At 43.0% G+C, this 17,964-nt stretch overlaps 1 protein-coding gene across 4 annotated transcripts in view; it reads left to right on the top strand.

Annotated features, from left to right (window-relative positions):
- Nucleotides 1–17,964, top strand: part of fanca (FA complementation group A) — a 58,436-nt gene that overhangs the window by 24,965 nt on the left and 15,507 nt on the right. For 3 of the 4 annotated variants that reach the window (XM_077515529.1, XM_077515527.1, XM_077515530.1), the window contains exons 24-34: nucleotides 677–776; nucleotides 1,952–2,139; nucleotides 2,256–2,349; nucleotides 15,906–16,097; nucleotides 16,232–16,305; nucleotides 16,376–16,504; nucleotides 16,750–16,822; nucleotides 16,913–17,076; nucleotides 17,148–17,253; nucleotides 17,702–17,761; nucleotides 17,836–17,940. In XM_077515529.1, coding sequence (XP_077371655.1) covers nucleotides 677–776; nucleotides 1,952–2,139; nucleotides 2,256–2,349; nucleotides 15,906–16,097; nucleotides 16,232–16,305; nucleotides 16,376–16,504; nucleotides 16,750–16,822; nucleotides 16,913–17,076; nucleotides 17,148–17,253; nucleotides 17,702–17,761; nucleotides 17,836–17,940 — 1,285 coding nt within the window. The remainder of the gene's footprint in view (nucleotides 1–676; nucleotides 777–1,951; nucleotides 2,140–2,255; nucleotides 2,350–15,905; nucleotides 16,098–16,231; nucleotides 16,306–16,375; nucleotides 16,505–16,749; nucleotides 16,823–16,912; nucleotides 17,077–17,147; nucleotides 17,254–17,701; nucleotides 17,762–17,835; nucleotides 17,941–17,964) is intronic. The other variant, XM_077515528.1, reaches the window with a different exon arrangement.

Raw genomic sequence — 17,964 nt, 5'->3', positions numbered from 1 at the left:
CCCCGAAACCTGACGAGATGTAGAGAATATCTGTATGGAGGAGTGGGCCAAAATTCCTCCTGCATTGTGGGCAAACCTGGTAAGAACTACAGGAAATGTTTGATCCCTGTAATTGTAAACAAAGGCTTTTGTACCAAATATTAACCTTTTCTCATGTTTTCAAACACTTATTTTCAGCACTAACATACAAATAAATTCTTTAAAAATCACACAATTTGATTTTTTTAAATTTTTTTATTTAAAATTGTGGACATGCACATTTGAGGAAAATTTCAGACTCCTCCATCATTTCTAAGTGGGTGAACTTGCAAAATTGCAGGGTGTTCAAATACAGATTTTCCTCACTATATATATATATATATATATATATAGACCGTAGTGGGGAAAACGTTAATGCAAATGGTGTATCCCCGAAGTGGGTACTACACAGTCCTCAGTGTTTGAACATGTTTTCAGCAACTCTTTTCAAACGTGTATAATATATTTAGAAACAAATCTCAGAATTCACTTTACAGGGTCTTTACTATTACACAATTAAAGGTAATTTTAACACACTTCTTTTCAGAAGTGTGTCAGACTCAATAAGGCTGACATAACACATGGCATTAGACAGGCTCTGAATTTGTTGTCTCAGTCAAATTCATTTATGCAATCACATTTGTGTTTGTCTCTCCAGGCAGATTATGTGGGCCTCCAGGTTTGTCAGTGTATTAGTTTGTAGCACACAGTTTTTGTCCTGCCTCCTACACAGACTTTGGCATCTGCTACATAACCAGGTATGCAGATGTCTGCTTGTATCCACTTGAGAAAACAAAGACCCTCATTTTGGTGTCAAAACAAAGTTTTGCTCTCTTTATTCCATACCATTGTTGTTGTTTTTTGTTTTGTTTTTTTAATGCAGTTTGTAAATTACATGAGACTGGAGCAATGCAAATGACAATAGGACACAAGAGAGGCTGTAGAAGCATACTGTATAATCTTTTCTGATTTTATTTGTCCGAATATACCTTGTTTGTTGTACCCCTGTACACTGCTGAAGTATTGCAATCAATTTATTCTATGGCAAATACGTACTGATGAGATAATTAGGTGTTTGCTGAGTTCTAGTCTCACCCAAGGTTTTTTACTAGCATTGTTTAAATTAATAGTTGCATCGTATAAAATGTTGGTTTTAGTTTGACTTTTCAAATATATTGTTACAAAAAAAAAAAAGAAAAGAAAAAGCAAAACAACAATTTGTACCACTTTTAGGGCAATAAACTTTTGGGTATCCAGTGGCAATTAATAGCTGCTCTTTGTAACAATTTGGCCAAAAATAGCTCAACAATAGCCTTTTTATTAGACCATATCTGACTTAAACGTTTCCTAAGCTGTTCACATTGGGCACTCCTGCAAGCCTCTGGCTAATAGTTTTCAGACTGATTCAGGTTCGAATTTCTCACCCTCTATCTGCGGATGTGACGTCTTGTGCACATTGTGTACGTGAAGAAGGATGTGTGCAGTTTCATTTTTTGCCACAGGTGGCGCTAGCGATTCAAATTGAATTTTCTGCGTTAAGGAGCATTAATGTACATACTGTACAGCAGTGGTGCCCAAGTCCGGTCCTCGAGAGCCCCTATTCAGCCTGTTTTCCATGTCTCCCTAATTCAGTACAGCTGAATCTAATGACTAATCAGCAAGCTTGGCAGAAGCCTGATAACGATCCTGATCACAATCAGGTGTGTTAGTGGCGAGAAACATGGAAAAAAGGCTGGATAGGGGCTCTCGAGGACCGAACTTGGGCACCCCTGCTGTACAGACAAATTGCAGTATTTGCCACATCAAAGTTAGAAGATTTTTAAATGCAAGAACAATGCCAGAAACTCATATTTTCTATGTTATATAATTTTGTGTTAAATATTTGCATTAGATTATAAAAACACTTGTTTGATAAGATTTCCTATTTCTGAAGGCGTCTGTGCTGAGTGGCTCACACATGCTCGGTCTAGCAGCTCTTATGGTCCATCTCCATGCCTCCATGTCCCAAAGTCCTGGAGTGCAACTGATTTCGCTGAGGCAGCCTGACCCAGTATCCGTCTCAGAGGCTCTTAGCTCAGCATTTGTCTGCAACACACACTTTCGCATGCACTTCTGTGTCAGGTGAATTATTGTAGCAATTATGTATGTATATGGTCCAAAAATTGTAATGACTCATAATGTGCCTGTTTATGTTTGCATGTCAAGATTGTTTGAAATGCAATCTTTTGGTTGCTCAGGTTCTGTGTGGCTGCCATGTGCTATGGGATCTGTAGAGGGGACTCACTGCCACAACAACAGCATGACTTAACTCCCAACGGCCTTTATAAGAAGGTGTGTCTCGATCGTCATTCTTCTGTCATTTATTTCATATATTTGATAGCAACTGTACAGTTAGAGCTTACAGTGTTTGATGGTGAAAATCCTTAAAGTCAGCAAAGCTTCTTTGCTTGATTGTTCCAAAATATATTTATTTATTTTATATATATGTGACGGGCCACTACTGGATGTGGCAAATGCAGCACCACGTCGCTGTTGCTTCATGCATCACAGACACTCAGGTGGATAGTTGTAGTTTCTTTTAATGTGAGATCACTGCAACACAGTGTGACAATACAAGGCAGTGGTGAATCGCTGGGTCTCGGGCAAGCGGAATCACGCCAAGACTCCTCGTAGCTCTCACTTTACATAACAAAGTTACTCTATTATCAAATAAAACAACAGTTACACATTTCTAACAAAGTGATCGTATAGTGGTTTAGTTTTAACATTTCTTCTTAGTAAACAACAAAATTCACATAGAAATACAATACAACAGAAAAAGAGCACTTTCACTCTCGTTCACGGAGTGTCCCTGAACGCATCACAAGCAACGTAAAGTGCTTCACGGCAAAATACAAAAATAATGGCGCCCACGCTGAGTCGTGAGCTCGAGCCATTAATACAATCAAGGAAAACAAAACAGACACCATGAAAAATAAAACAGCAAAAGGAAAAACATTTACCTGCAACACAGTGTGACAATACAAGGCAGTGGTGAATCGCTGGGTCTCGGGCAAGCGGAATCTGTACAACAAACGACCGTTGGGACGTTACATCAACCGCCAAAAGTTTGGACGACAAAACGCTACTTTTAGAATCAACAGAAAAAGCTATGTGGGTTTACAACAATCAAAGACAACTAAGTGAGCACACCACACAGTATCATAAGTACAACAAATCAAAATTAATACAGTATAATTATTAATTAATCCGGACGCCCACGAGATGCGACTCACCACGCCAAGACTCCTCGTAGCTCTGAGCAAACGCTACGGGGCCGCCCTCCAAGTCCCACTGCGTGCCATTGCGTCACTTCCGCCATAATTTAATACTGAATATATCACTCCGTTACATACACCCCCCTTAAATTATGCAGAAGTGAGGCAACATCACTGAAAAACACAAGACAAACAAATTGTGGTTGACAGGCCATAATGTACGAAATAAAGTCAATTACAGAAATTCTTCCCGAAGAAGTGCGAAGGAATAGGATGGTACCAAATCCCAATCCCATCACTGACCACTAGAAATGCCATTTACATTTCTCATAACTGCACATATCTACGCCTCTTAATGGAGGTATTAAACTCCCGAGTCATAAAAAAAACAAGCAAACAGTGACAAAATTACACAAACACATCGTTCAAAACAAAAACGGACTCGCACAATACCCAGTAGCTTTACTACACCCAAACTAATTCTGGCACCCCAACCCTCTGATAGGACGACATCTCACATATAAGCCTACTAGGGGGTTTAACACTTCTACCACACCTTGTGAAAGCCACAGAGCCCTGTGTGTCTTGTGGTTGTGTGCAAACTACCTCCTCTAACTCAACCTCAACTGGGGAAGGGATGTACAAGGTAACAGGTGAGTCAAAAGTCAAATGTGTAGTGTCAAATACCGGATCCGTCAAAAGTTCAACTTGTGCATGAATATCATGGCTGTGCTCAGATTCAGCATGGGAATTGTGTGGCAGTACCACCGGTTGGCCTCCCTCAATCACATCCTCTTGACAGCCATCATCAGAGTCTTCTTCATCGGAAATGCACCCATTTTCTGTCTCCGCCTGGGCTGGTGATTGCATGAGCCAGTCCTTAGTGCGCTCCTGAGCATCTTCTTGATCATCAGATACAGAGCTCTTGACACTCCCACAATGTGCTTCCACCTGCGACTCTGAATCTGATTGGTACTCCACCCGCCCTGGGGACGTCAGGAAGTCAACTGGGAGCAACAAATTCCTGTGCACGACCTTCTCTCTGCCTGTGACGCCATCACGGATCCTGTAAACATTGATCGACGGCCTCACAGACACCACATCATATGGGGTTGAATCCCAACGATCCGCAACTTTCTTTCTGCCCTTCTCGCCACGGTTGGCTAGCAGCACCCTGTCACCAACAGCTAGCTGCAACCCCTTGACTTTGCGGTCGTAGATTTGAGCGTGACGAGTCTGTTCCTTGGCTGCATGCTCTTGAGCAATCTTTGCGGCTTCATTGAGATCTCTCTTCAGGCAGTTCACAAATTCGTTGTGGCTGACAACATTGGCATTGTCCAAGACATGATGGAACATTATGTCAATGGGCAAGCGGGGAACTCGGCCGAACATCAAGTAAAATGGTGCGAAGCCTGTGGTCTCATGCACTGTGCAGTTGTAGCAGAAAGTCAACATGTTCAGCAATTGTGGCCATCTAGACTTGGACTTCGGGGGAAGTGTTCTGATCATGCTTCCAAGGGTTCTGTTGAATCTTTCCGCAATACCGTTGCCCATGGGATGATATGGCGTCGTGTGGGACTTGTGCACTCCAGCCATCTCCAAAAGATCCTTGATGAGCCTGCTCTCAAAGTTAGCTCCCTGATCCGAATGGATCCTTTTGGGGAACCCATAAATGCAGAAAAACTTGTCCCACAAGCAGCGGGCAACTTGCTTCGCTGACTGGTTCCTGCAGGGGAAGGCAAGAGCCAACTTTGAAAAATGGTCCGTAACAACAAGGACATCAGTGGTCTTCTTGTCGCTCGACTCTGCCGTCCAGAAATCAATGCACACGAGCTCCATCGGGGAGGAAGTACGGATGTTTTCAAGAGGTGCTCGGGCGTCAGGTTCAGGGGTCTTACCCACGATGCATCTCTGACAGTGCTTTACATGTCTCGTGATGTCCTTTTCCATCCCAGTCCAGAAGAACCGTTCACTGGCCAGAGAGAGTGTTCTTGAACAGCCCTGATGACCGGCAGCATCGTGCACACCATGCAGAACTTGCCGTTTGAGAGACTCAGGTACAAGAAACTGAAAGATCTTCCGGTTCATGAGGCGGTCTTTCTTCACTCTGTAAAGAGCTCCATCACGAACTTTCAACTTCTTCCAGTGCCTCAACAAGACAAGCACACATCTAGACTCGGCCGCTCTTTCGCGTGCGCTTGGTCTCTTATGTCGCTGAACATAGTAGAGGACTCTGCTCACTGTAGCATCCTGCTGCTGCAGATTGCGTAACTGGCTGTGGGGAATGACAACAGAGGGGTCCTCTTCGGGCAGCTGCAGCGATGATGGACTTACTCCCGGTAGCCAGGAGACACCTCCAGTCCGATGGGCATCCAAGACTGCAGACACCTCCTCAGCACCAACAGCATTTCCGGACGACTGACCGGGAGCTTGTCTCTGGGGGACTTCTCCATCAGCAGAAACTCCAGAAGCATGAACTGCCTGACAGTTGGTAGTCAAACGGAAAGCATCCTGCACTGTCTCATTAACAACTCCTTTGACCTCCTCCAGCAATGACAGATATGGCTCTTTCACCAGACGATGACTCACACAAGACTGGACGAAGGGTTCACGACTCAGTGCATCGGCCACTATGTTCTTGGCCTTGATTGAGCAATCTTCAATAAAATGCTGATAATACAGCACCATCCCCAAGAAAGAGCGAACCCTCTTCTGTGAAGGAGTGACGCCGTCACTGTCCATCAAGTCTGAAACCTGCACCTGGTTTATGGCCTCAACCTTCCCGGGGTCCGTCTGCACTCCTGACTCAGAGATAACATGACCGAGAAACTTCACTGATCTCCGAAGAAAGTGGCACTTCTTTGGAGCCAGCCTGAGATTATGATTCTTCAAGCGGGAGAAGACCATCTCCAACCGTTCAAGTGCTATCTGCTCCGTTGGGCCAAATACCATGAGATCATCAAGGTAGCACAAAAGGCTAGTGAAGTTCTCGTCTCCGAAAATGGAAAGCATCATTCGCATGAACGTGGCCGGGCTGTTCGATAGACCTTGCGGCATCCGGTTGTATTCATGCAGGCCAAAGGGAGACGAAAAAGCAGTGAACTTCTTGTGTTCCTCAAAAAGGGGCACATTATAGAATCCTGAGGTGAGGTCCATGGTGGAGAAGAAGACGTTTCCACCAAGTGCAGCAAGAGCATCAGACTGATGGGGCAGTGGGTGTGAATCTCGCAGTGTCCTTGCATTGAGCCACCTGAAATCAGTGCAGATGCGCAAATCCCCATTCTTCTTCCACACGAGTACCAAGGGAGAAGCGTACTCACTGGTGGATTTCCGAATTATGCCCTTTTCTTCCATTTCATTAAGAGCCATCCTTAGCTTCTCATATTGACTTGGCGGCACTCTCCGATAAGGCAGGCGGAATGGCCTCTCATCCACCAGATGAATCTTGTGCACAAAGTCAGATGCCTCTCCACAGTCCATCCGATTCCGTGAGAAGATAGACTCGTGTCTCTCAATTAATTGGCAAAGTCTGTCCCTCCACATGTCAGACACAGCACAGGCATCCAAGTCCAAATCATGCAGTCCAAGCTTGTCCAGTGCCATTCTAATTTCATCATTGGACCTCGGCTTTGTAGCATCAGTGACAGATTGTGAGAGAACTTGGATGCTGTCAGGCTGAGACAGGTCCTCGGCAGCTACGCAGGGAAACACGTCTGCCAGCTTGGTGTTCCTTTTCAGCACGACTTGTTCACTGGTGGGGTTGATGACTTTCACAGGCAACCATCGATCGCCCCACATCGGTGCAATAACTCTGCCAACCAGAACTTTTCTTGGTCTGCACCTTGACTGAGTCGGTTCAATTATGACTGTGCTACCAACTGACATCGGTGAAGAGGCAGGGAGCTTAGCCCAGACAAGATGCTCACTTTCCGGTTGTAACATCACACATTGTCGCAACTTCAGCGTGCCGACTTTGTCAGGCACAGCCTCGCCTCTCCATTTCTCTGTGTTGGAAAGTAGCGAGAAAAAGTGGTGGGAGTCATCGTCAATTTCACTACTGGGCTCAGACACGAGTCGCCAGTATCCTTGAGTCTTCCTTAACAGCTGGAGAATTTTCTTGATAGCATTACTACCCAGAATCATGTCATCTGTCTGTCCAGGGACCACAAACATAGGCACAGCCAACTTGCAATCATACACCACCATTTCCACATCACAGGTAGCTGAAGGTGTCAACCGATGACCTCCACATCCAATAATGACAACATCATCTGCAGCGTAACGTTTCATGTCTGGGTTGGATTCCAACAATCGTGCCACAGCTGACTCACTCAATGTACATCCTGTAGAGCCGCTGTCAATCATTGCTTTCAGGGAAACATCTGCTACAGTGGCGGTGGTATAGAACAAACTGTCCGACTTCGGAATCCTGTGTGTGCCTTGAAAGATTATAGTTTTACCTGGGGGTATGTTGGAAGTAAGCGACTCCAAGACAGAATCAAAATCAGCTATAGAACTACTGGGAGGGTCGCCAATTGAATCCACATCGTACTCCCCTGGATGTAGATCAACTAGTTTCCCGACTGAGGTGTTGGTGCGGACTTCGCCTGTGCAGGGCAGTTGCGTCTGGAGTGATCGGACGAGTAGCACAAAAAGCACAGTCTGTTTTCACGGCAATGAGCGAGTGCAGAGTGCTCAGCACTGGCACAGACAGCACATGGCAAATTATTCAGTCCCTCAACCATAGGGAGTCTTGATTTACGTTTACTGGACACAGGGGTAACGGAAGGGGTAGCCTTCTCCATCAAAACCCTCTCCAACATAGAAATGACACGTTCGAGAGCAGCGAAGTCTGGTGCTCTGGTTGACTGACCTACTTGACTGTCGACAGGGACTGCTGCTGTCGGAAGCATCTCAACATTGTTCACGTAAACATGTTCACTGGGCTTCCTACCGACCACAGGCGCAGCAGTAGCCGCCAAATTCACCTCCGTTCGGTACTCATCCAGTATAGCCTGGACCTCAATTGCTGACCACTTGTCGATTGTTTTCGACCTGAATGTCATGGAAAGTTCTTTAGACGGGCAATTCTTAATAAACATTTGAGTCACATCAAGAGAGGAGCATTCCAAGTGTCTGCCCTGTTCACTGAGACGGCTAGTTGCAATGTCAGCAGCATGGTTGAGCCTCAACCAGTAGTCATATGCATCCTCACCAGCCTTTGGTAGCGTAGTGTACAAGTCTGCTAGGGGAAGAGGTGAACAAGGGACAGTAGCAAAATGTTTACGAAGAAGGCCATAAATAGCATCCGGATTCTGGGTCACATCAATTGCACTGTTCCTTGCGCTCACTTTCACAACATCTTTGGCTCTACCCCTGAGGTGAATGAGTATTTCTTCTCCCTGATGCTCAGGAGCAACTTTCGCTCTCTTTATGTAATTCCTCATCAGCTCTTCCCACTCATGCACATTCACGGTATCTGTGTCATCCCCCTTGAAAGTTGGCGGGTCCCTCAACTTCCTATGTGGCACTAGTAGTACTTGCGATGAGTCTAGATTCTGTGTGGATGTATCAACAAGCGTGTCATGTACCACTGAGGTGTCATGCGTGGAAACATTATGTGCTGGAGTAAGACGTGCAACAATACTATCTGCGAGCTGCTGTCCTACATGCCTTATTATGTCACTCATTTGACCAACTACATCAGGTGACTGTAGAACGGAATCTGTCGCGGGTGCAACAGTAACCTGTGAGCTCAATGTAGGTACATCACGGTGGCACTGGGAAGGAACTCTGCCCCCACTAACCAAAGTGGCCTCAGCTCGATCCTGTCTTTCCCCCACTCCATGAACTACACTACTATCAACAGGACTGCTAAACTGTAACACAGCCGGAATCCCTCTACCTCTGCCAATACACTTATTGAAAGGTGTACTCGATGTTCTCTGAAAAGAACTCATCTTGAAATATGCTACGAAACAAAACAGCACAAGGAAAGAAAAAAAAAATCACGGCAAAAAAATATACCAGATCAGGAAAAAAAACTTGCAGTGTATGAGCCAATACACTGTCCACCTAGTGCTGTAATGAAGAAGCCTTCCAGCGCTGTGGTCCCGGTCCGACGTAGAGAACCAACCTGAGATCAACGAGTCACGGCACCAATGTGACGGGCCACTACTGGATGTGGCAAATGCAGCACCACGTCGCTGTTGCTTCATGCATCACAGACACTCAGGTGGATAGTTGTAGTTTCTTTTAATGTGAGATCACTGCAACACAGTGTGACAATACAAGGCAGTGGTGAATCGCTGGGTCTCGGGCAAGCGGAATCACGCCAAGACTCCTCGTAGCTCTCACTTTACATAACAAAGTTACTCTATTATCAAATAAAACAACAGTTACACATTTCTAACAAAGTGATCGTATAGTGGTTTAGTTTTAACATTTCTTCTTAGTAAACAACAAAATTCACATAGAAATACAATACAACAGAAAAAGAGCACTTTCACTCTCGTTCACGGAGTGTCCCTGAACGCATCACAAGCAACGTAAAGTGCTTCACGGCAAAATACAAAAATAATGGCGGCCACGCTGAGTCGTGAGCTCGAGCCATTAATACAATCAAGGAAAACAAAACAGCACCATGAAAAATAAAACAGCAAAAGGAAAAACATTTACCTGCAACACAGTGTGACAATACAAGGCAGTGGTGAATCGCTGGGTCTCGGGCAAGCGGAATCTGTACAACAAACGACCGTTGGGACGTTACATCAACCGCCAAAAGTTTGGACGACAAAACGCTACTTTTAGAATCAACAGAAAAAGCTATGTGGGTTTACAACAATCAAAGACAACTAGGTGAGCACACCACACAGTATCATAAGTACAACAAATCAAAATTAATACAGTATAATTATTAATTAATCCGGACGCCCACGAGATGCGACTCACCACGCCAAGACTCCTCGTAGCTCTGAGCAAACGCTACGGGGCCGCCCTCCAAGTCCCACTGCGTGCCATTGCGTCACTTCCGCCATAATTTAATACTGAATATATCACTCCGTTACATATATATATATATATATATATATATATATATATATATATACATATATATATATATATATATATATATATATATATATATATATATATATATATATATATATACATATATATATATATATATATATATATATATATATATATATATATATATATACATATATATATATATATGTAGCAATAATTGGGCCGTCTTTTGGACGAATTAAAGGAAGGCTCCTTTAATTTTACATGTATGGCTTGATCGGCAGTAAATAGTTAGTTTAGCTACGAAAAATGCATAAGAGCTGAAGAATACACCCTTATATTGATTTATTTAACTTTTCTTCAACATAGAAGTACTTCCGTGTTGGAACGCCCCCGAGTGGTGACGTAACAAGTGTGTATACTCGCTTGGCGAACAGTAGTTCACGCAGACATAACAACGAGGAGGACACAAACTGTCACTTATGCCTTTGTGTATTGCAAAATTTTGCAAGGCGTCGGCAAGGAAAAACCCGCGAGACCCAAAAAAAAAAAAAAAAAAAAAAAAAAAAAAAAAAAAAAAAAAAAAACGACTTGAGTAGACAATGGTTTGTTTGCTAAGTGCTGTCAACCTCCCGAAGGACAAGCAGGCGTGCGCGCAGCGAACATTTCAGGCATGAGGACTAAGAAAATATGTTACAATTTGAGATGGGGTACGCCACACGCCTAATACTAAAGCCCAACGCAGTACCGAGTATCTTTAAAGAACCAGACGTGGGAAATAATCAAGCCGATGGAGGATCTCTGGCGGCTACTTCCGCAACTGCTAGCAACACGGAGCCTTCACTCTCACAACAGCCGGCACAAATCGAGGTCTCCCTACGGCCACTGAAAGATCTCGGAGAAGCGAAGCAAATTTAAAGCGAAAGGTAGGCATGTTTAGGGGGTGGGGGGGCATTCGTTATTATACTGCACGGACTGTTTTATTTCATAATTCATTTGAGTGTGAACATCGTCAAGTACGGGGACGAGGACGTTATGTTTTATTAGCTCGTAAGTTGTTTATACTTCACAAATTGACCATGTTCATAATCTTATTTTACCAAAAAATTTATAGAATGTGGATTAGTGTCATTATCATGTGTCGTGTGCGACGTACTACATTTGTGTTCTGTCCCGCTGTTCTTCCTGTGGTAACCAGCCTAGGTAACGGCGTCTCGCATTTCCTTACTTCATTCTGTCTATAAATAAACACGGTTAATACACAACCTTCTTGCAACCTTTCGTTTACATCATCGGGACGCTACGCAAAAAAAGAAAAGAAAAAAAACAGCTAGGGGAGGTTGGGCGCTGTAACGATGATACATTTAATTTTACTATTTTTTCTTTTTCCTGAAATAGTTCGTCAGTTCCACACGTTTTGCATTGCTCGTGCTGTGTGTCACTTTACCTGTTGGATATTGGCAGTTGAGATTGTCCGCAAGGAACCGATCCTCGAGTTCTTTCATTTCCAGCCAGCACACATTCATTAGCGGATTGTCCATTCCTGTGCAGCTCCCGCACCACCCCCCCGCCTGATTCACTCGTTCGTTAAAGTTTATTTTGTGCCCGAAAAGACCATCTGGCGCCACAACTTTCACATCCAAGTGAGACTTTCCTTCGGTAGGGTTATTTTGTCGTGTTGGATCGAAGCGATAAGGTTTAATCCTTCCGGGTTTGACGCTAGATGCACGGCTGCGTTGCATAGTGCTTCCATAGTGTAGCGTTTACACACTAGTGACGTAAACATCCGGGTTATTTAGTCACGTGTAACAAACATGCCGGCGTTCGATTCATTTTAACATCGGTTTAAAAGTTATTAAATGTACATAAAAAAATAATCACGTCACCAAATTAATTATTGAAAAAGTAGCAACTTTTTGCTGCTAAAAATGGATCAATAAGTAAAGTGTTCCTTTAATAATCTGGACGTTACAGAGGTAAATTATATTTACCTCGATAACCTCTAGGGGCACCACGTTGGTTTTGCTTTGGGTTAACAGGAGCAAACAACGACCAAAATCCTTCCTTCATCAGTCATTTATAATCTAAAGTCGCCACACTCGATATTCAGTGGTTCGTTGTACAAACAAAAGAATAATAATCCACTCGGAAACACATATGACTTAGGCGGAATAGAGTTAATAAAACATACATTTATTCACGATTGCTACACTACAGAATCAAAACACTGCCTATCTAACTATTCTACCGTCCGAAGAAAAGAAATAAAATAAAGCTAATGGAAATAAGGAAGGAATGCGAATGAATAAGGAAACAGGGAAAAGAGATCTGCCAGATCTGTGATGTGTTTCAAACGTAAGTTGCACGCAGTGGTACCAATTTGGGAATCAAACGCACACTTACGAGCATCGTTTGCGTCGAATGAGCAGAAAGGTCTTGTAAAAAAAGGGGGAAAAATAGTCAATGTTCGTTCCAAAAGGCAAGAAAATCAAAAGGGGGTATTCCACAGGTGAGCAAGGGAGCCGCTCGGGGGCTGACGTAGTTGCGCGGCTCGTCCCTTGATTGGTCGGCGACTCAGCGAGGTTGATTCTCCGGCAAGGTTGGTTCTGCCGGACAGCTGTCCGACTCCAGGTGTTGGAGCTCGGTCCGCTACGCGCCTGCGTACGGGGAAGGCCAGCCGTTGGAGGTGAGCTAGCACCGCGGCGGGGCGCCACCGAATAGCAGGTGAGGTGCTGGGCGGCTTAGGTGCAACCTTGAGTCCGGCGGTACGTTGCAAGTGTACCCCGGGGCCGCGGAGTTCGCCGCTGGCGGGCAATCACCGATGGTGAAGAAAAAAAAAAAACAAGAAAAAAAAGGGCAAAAGAGTCTTTAGTCAGCGTTGCAGTTTGCACCTGCTTTGGTGTGGCGGGGAGCGAGTGGCTGCTCTCGTGGCAACGATTGCTGCCAGAAAAAAAAGGCCACGTGGTTGGCAAGTTTCTTGGAACAAAGAGCTGGGGCAGGCTGGGAAACTTGCAGGTAAAGAGCGATCGGGAAGAGGCATCGGAAGATCGAAGTTGGAAGAGAGCAAGCGAGGGGGTCCCCTCATCTTTTTAAAGTCTATGGGCGGGGCTTCAGTAGGGGGTGGCACACCCTTTCTGTTCGCTCACGCAGACTTAAAAAAAATAATAATAATTATTAAAGGGATTAATAATTTGGCATTAAATTTGGTCAGTCTGGCAAATCAGTTTTCCCACACAACCCGTTTAACACATCGTAATTAATGCATCATAAACTAACTTGTGAGGTAACTTCTACTTGTCTAATCTGACTGAACTGAAAGATATTGATTATCTTTCATTCTTTATGGAGTACAAATGAAATAGGATGTTCATACACACAAAGACATAACATGAATCATTCGTAGTTCAGTTATCTGTCAAGAATTATCATGGTATAATTGTGTAAAATGCGGTTACTTATATGAATTGTCACTAAGGATAGTTCCAAGTTTCACCACTTGACAGTGCTGTTGCTCCATCTAGACGTTCCAGGAGGGCCCCCCTGGAAGGGCGAAATGCCAGAATATCCTTTGTGATTGATAAGAGGTCATGAACATTCCTTTGATCAGTCGTTTGTGTATTCCAAATCATTGGAGCCATTTGTTCGGGCTCCGAGAAGACGGGCTTGAATACACTCCTTCGGCAGACGCATAAATTCCTTTGTCACCTGGTCAGCGGCTTCAAAAGAGCTTTGTTGGTGGTTGGGTGACCACCTGCAGAGCTAACCAAGCTTAGATCCTGTCTGGGCAGTGGAATATTTATGCAACTGCAGAGAATTTGCTTTAGAAGAAGCCAACTTTAAAAAAAAAATTTAGAGGGTTGACTGGGCCATAGGCCATAGTTGTTACACACATATATATATATATATATATATATATATATATATATATATATATATATATATATATATATATATATATATATATATGCAGTCACAAAAAACACGCACACAAAAAACAAAAACATGGCCCAAAAGAAGAGAGAGAGAGAAAAAAAAAGGATACTTGCATTCCAAAAACAAAAATTACTGTTTCAAAATACAAATGCTCTCTTGACAATAGATGGAATTTCAAGTCCAACACAAGTTAAATAAGGTTCCCAGATCTTCAGAAAATAATTGTCCTTATGATTCAAACGACATGTCAGATAGTCCAAGGATATATGGTTGAAAATGATCTTATGCCATTGTGTCTTTGAGGGTACATGGTCAGAAATCCAATTTACCAGCAAACATTTTCGAGCACAAAAGGTAAGAATTTGGTACATTTTTTTTATGATATTTGTTGGTTACAGCAGATTCAACAAGTCCAAGCAAAAGAAATACAGGATCGCAAGCCAAATCAACAACAAATAGCCATTTTTTGTCCAATAGTAAACCAAAATTGTTGTATTTTTGAGCAGGACCAAAAACAGTGTGAGGGTACCAATTTCAATTTTGCACTTTAAACACATTGAGGAGGTGTGAGGCTTAATCTTGTGGCGCAGCTGAGGAGAAATATGGGCCCTGTGAAGTATCATAAGCTGAGTGGCTCTAACTCTGTTACAAACACACAGTGTTTTTACATTGTGCCAAACACTTCTCCACACATTTTCAGTAATATTACAATTGAGTTCCTTCTCCCACAGCTCTTTCAAATGCAACGTATTGACAACAGAAAGTCCTTTAAGAGCATTGTAGAATATTTTAACAGAACCTGCACATTTGGAAATAAAAAGTAGTTTCTCCATGTCTGATATGTTTCTGTTAAGTATTAAGTTTGTAGTATTCTTCTTAATGAAGTCTCTCACTTGTAGATATTGAAAGAAATCCTTTCTTGGAATATTATATTTACCAGTTAATTGATCAAAAGACATCATAATAGATCCCTCAAAGAAATCCTGTAATTTAGACAGTCCTTGTTGTGCCCAGGTTTAAATTTAGTATCTTTCATACCAGGTAGAAACTCTGGATTATTCCATATTGGTGTGAGCCCAGAAGGTTCATTTAACCTTCCGTCCATTTTCCGTAGAATACGCCACACTATAATAGAAGTGCGGGTAATAGGATTATGGCAGGCGATTTTCAAAGACCTAGTTCTCCGAAGAAACAGCAAGTTAGGTAATGGACATTCAGACATTGAACTTTCAATATCAACCCATAGAGATGTCGGTTTATTCTGTACCCAATCGGCTATAGTACACAAATGTGTACAAATTTGGTCATTTTTAATGTCCGGGAAATTAAGACCTCCTTCTAATGAGGGCTGACACAACATGGCTATCTTAAGGCGTGCTTTCCTTTTCGACCAAATAAAAGAACTAAACCAGCTATACAATTGCTTAATTGCCTTATGAGATAGCATAACAGGGATTATTCGTAGTGGGTAAAGTAACCTAGGAAGAATTCTTGCTTGATTCTAACCAACTACTGGTCTGGTCAAAGAGGGTTGAATTAATCTTGCTGTTATTTTTATCGTGCCGATATTTTGAACTGCTTCAGCTCCAAAGTTCCTGTTTACGTTCTGTCCTGACAGGATTTTCTATTGTCTTGACCCGAAGTGTACATTTGTCCTCATTTTAGCTTCAGTACCTCATCCCAAGACTGTTACCCGAATCCAGAAGACCTGTTTCTGATAATAAAGAGGACCTGGAGGTGAGCAACAGAGTGCTGTTGCACAATGCCAACGATGCCACCAAGAACTGGAAAGAGACAGCTTTGTATCTGTGGAGACATCCTGCTTTTTATAGGCTGCAACACAAGCCACAATATCAGGTAGGGTGCATGTGTGATATTTTTTCCCCCCATAAATCTGTCATCATTTAGATTAATCTAGTTATATCTTGTTTTATTTGATGTTGTCCTTGATGTGCATTTATAATACTATATTGTACACTTCCTATGTGTAGTTGTCTGTCACAGAATGGCTGGTAAATGAACTCCAAGTTGAAAGAAAAAACGACACACTTTCTGACTCTGAACGGTAATGCAAGTAGCTGACACGCATTGTATATGCATAAGAGAACCTGTGGCTAGTGACATCTGTGCATTAGGCTGGAGTACCATCAGTGGGCATGCCTCCACATCTACTTGACCCGTTCAGAGGATCAGGGTGGCTGTGGTGGAAGCATGAAGAGTCTTTGCTCTCATCTCATCAATGCAATTATGGACCAGCAGCAAAGGTTGTTGCACATGTTTTCTTGCCACAGGGAATGTAAATGTAAAAGTTATGTGTCAGGAAACCAGCGTGCCAAACTCATTTTGGCTAAAACTGTATAGACATTGTGGAGAAACCACCACTCTTAATTGTGCTGTTCACGCCAAGCTTAGTGCGATGCATGAGAAGATCCAGAAGATCTTTGTAAATTCGGCCCTGGGTCCTGTGTCGAGTCCCATCCCATCCCTAATGAATATGTCATGTTTACAGTGATTGGTGTGAGGAATATCCCAGAGTCACACAAAAAGGAACCTGTCTTCCAGACATTATCTGTAGGTTACAGGTATGGAATATGTTGTCCCTCAACACTAATATTATTAGCACCACAGACTAAAAGTACAATGCCTAAATGTTTTTGTTTGCACAAATGCAGGAGGTGATATATGAGATAGAATTAACCAATCTTTTGGGCAGTCATCCAAGTAGAATGGACATTTGTGACTTCCTCTTTGAGTTGGTGTCTCAGAGGTTGTCCGGCTCAATGAGTTCAGCTTCAGCAAATCTCAACTGTGAACACACGATGAACAGATGGAACAGGTACATCCAAACCCGATCAACGCTCAAGTTTGTCACCTTTGAAAACATTGATGAATATCTGTGTGTCACAGAATAATGCTGGCTCTCCCATCAGTGTCATTTATTAAAGTAAAGGTTGAAGGAGGCGGTATACATCTTGACTGTAAAAAGCTGATACAACATGTCAACGATCATCAGGTATGCTTCAGTGTAACTTTTGAAAACATACAGACAACTACATGTATTTATAAAACACGTGGGAACTTAGGATACGAGGTAACCAGGAGTACAGGCTATTCAATCCCTGTATAATTGGTGTCAGAGTTTGGTCCACATCGGCAAAAAGTGGGATTCGTCTCTCGTTGTTCTCCACCACTCTTTGCCAAAGATTTTGTTCTTAACTTTGATGGGCAGAATTTCTAGGCACATCCAAGACATTGATGTTTGTTTTGGTGACCTCAGTGATGATGTGGTTTTGTTGGCTTCATCAAAACACGATCTTCAACTCTCACTAGAGCTGTTCAGTGGGTCTGCAGTGATGTGGACAATGTATTAGTCTGCCGTGGTGACGAAGGACCGTAGCCAAGGCATTTAGCCTTTTTTAAAATTAATATTTTCTTTTCTTTCTTTTTTTTTTACTTGACAGAGGAGCGTATGTTCACCAAGCAGCTTGTTGTCCTTTCATCTGACATCACACTTTCTAAGAGTGAGAACTAAATACTTAACGTAACATGCGTAACATGTCTATGACCTCTTAAAGATGTAGTGTGTCCTCTTCAGAGTGCTTTATGCATTAGTGCACGCTGCAGTCTTGTGGCTGAAGAATTCAACAAGGCCTGGTGTCAGATCACTCATCAGTGTCCTCTGCTGCTGGTCTCAACTGTGGTGGGTGTCATTTTTAAAACACTC

The sequence above is a fragment of the Festucalex cinctus genome, chromosome 3 (assembly GCF_051991245.1).
Source record: "Festucalex cinctus isolate MCC-2025b chromosome 3, RoL_Fcin_1.0, whole genome shotgun sequence".
Taxonomy (NCBI): domain Eukaryota; kingdom Metazoa; phylum Chordata; class Actinopteri; order Syngnathiformes; family Syngnathidae; genus Festucalex; species Festucalex cinctus.
This window is presented reverse-complemented; position numbering and strand designations above follow the sequence as displayed.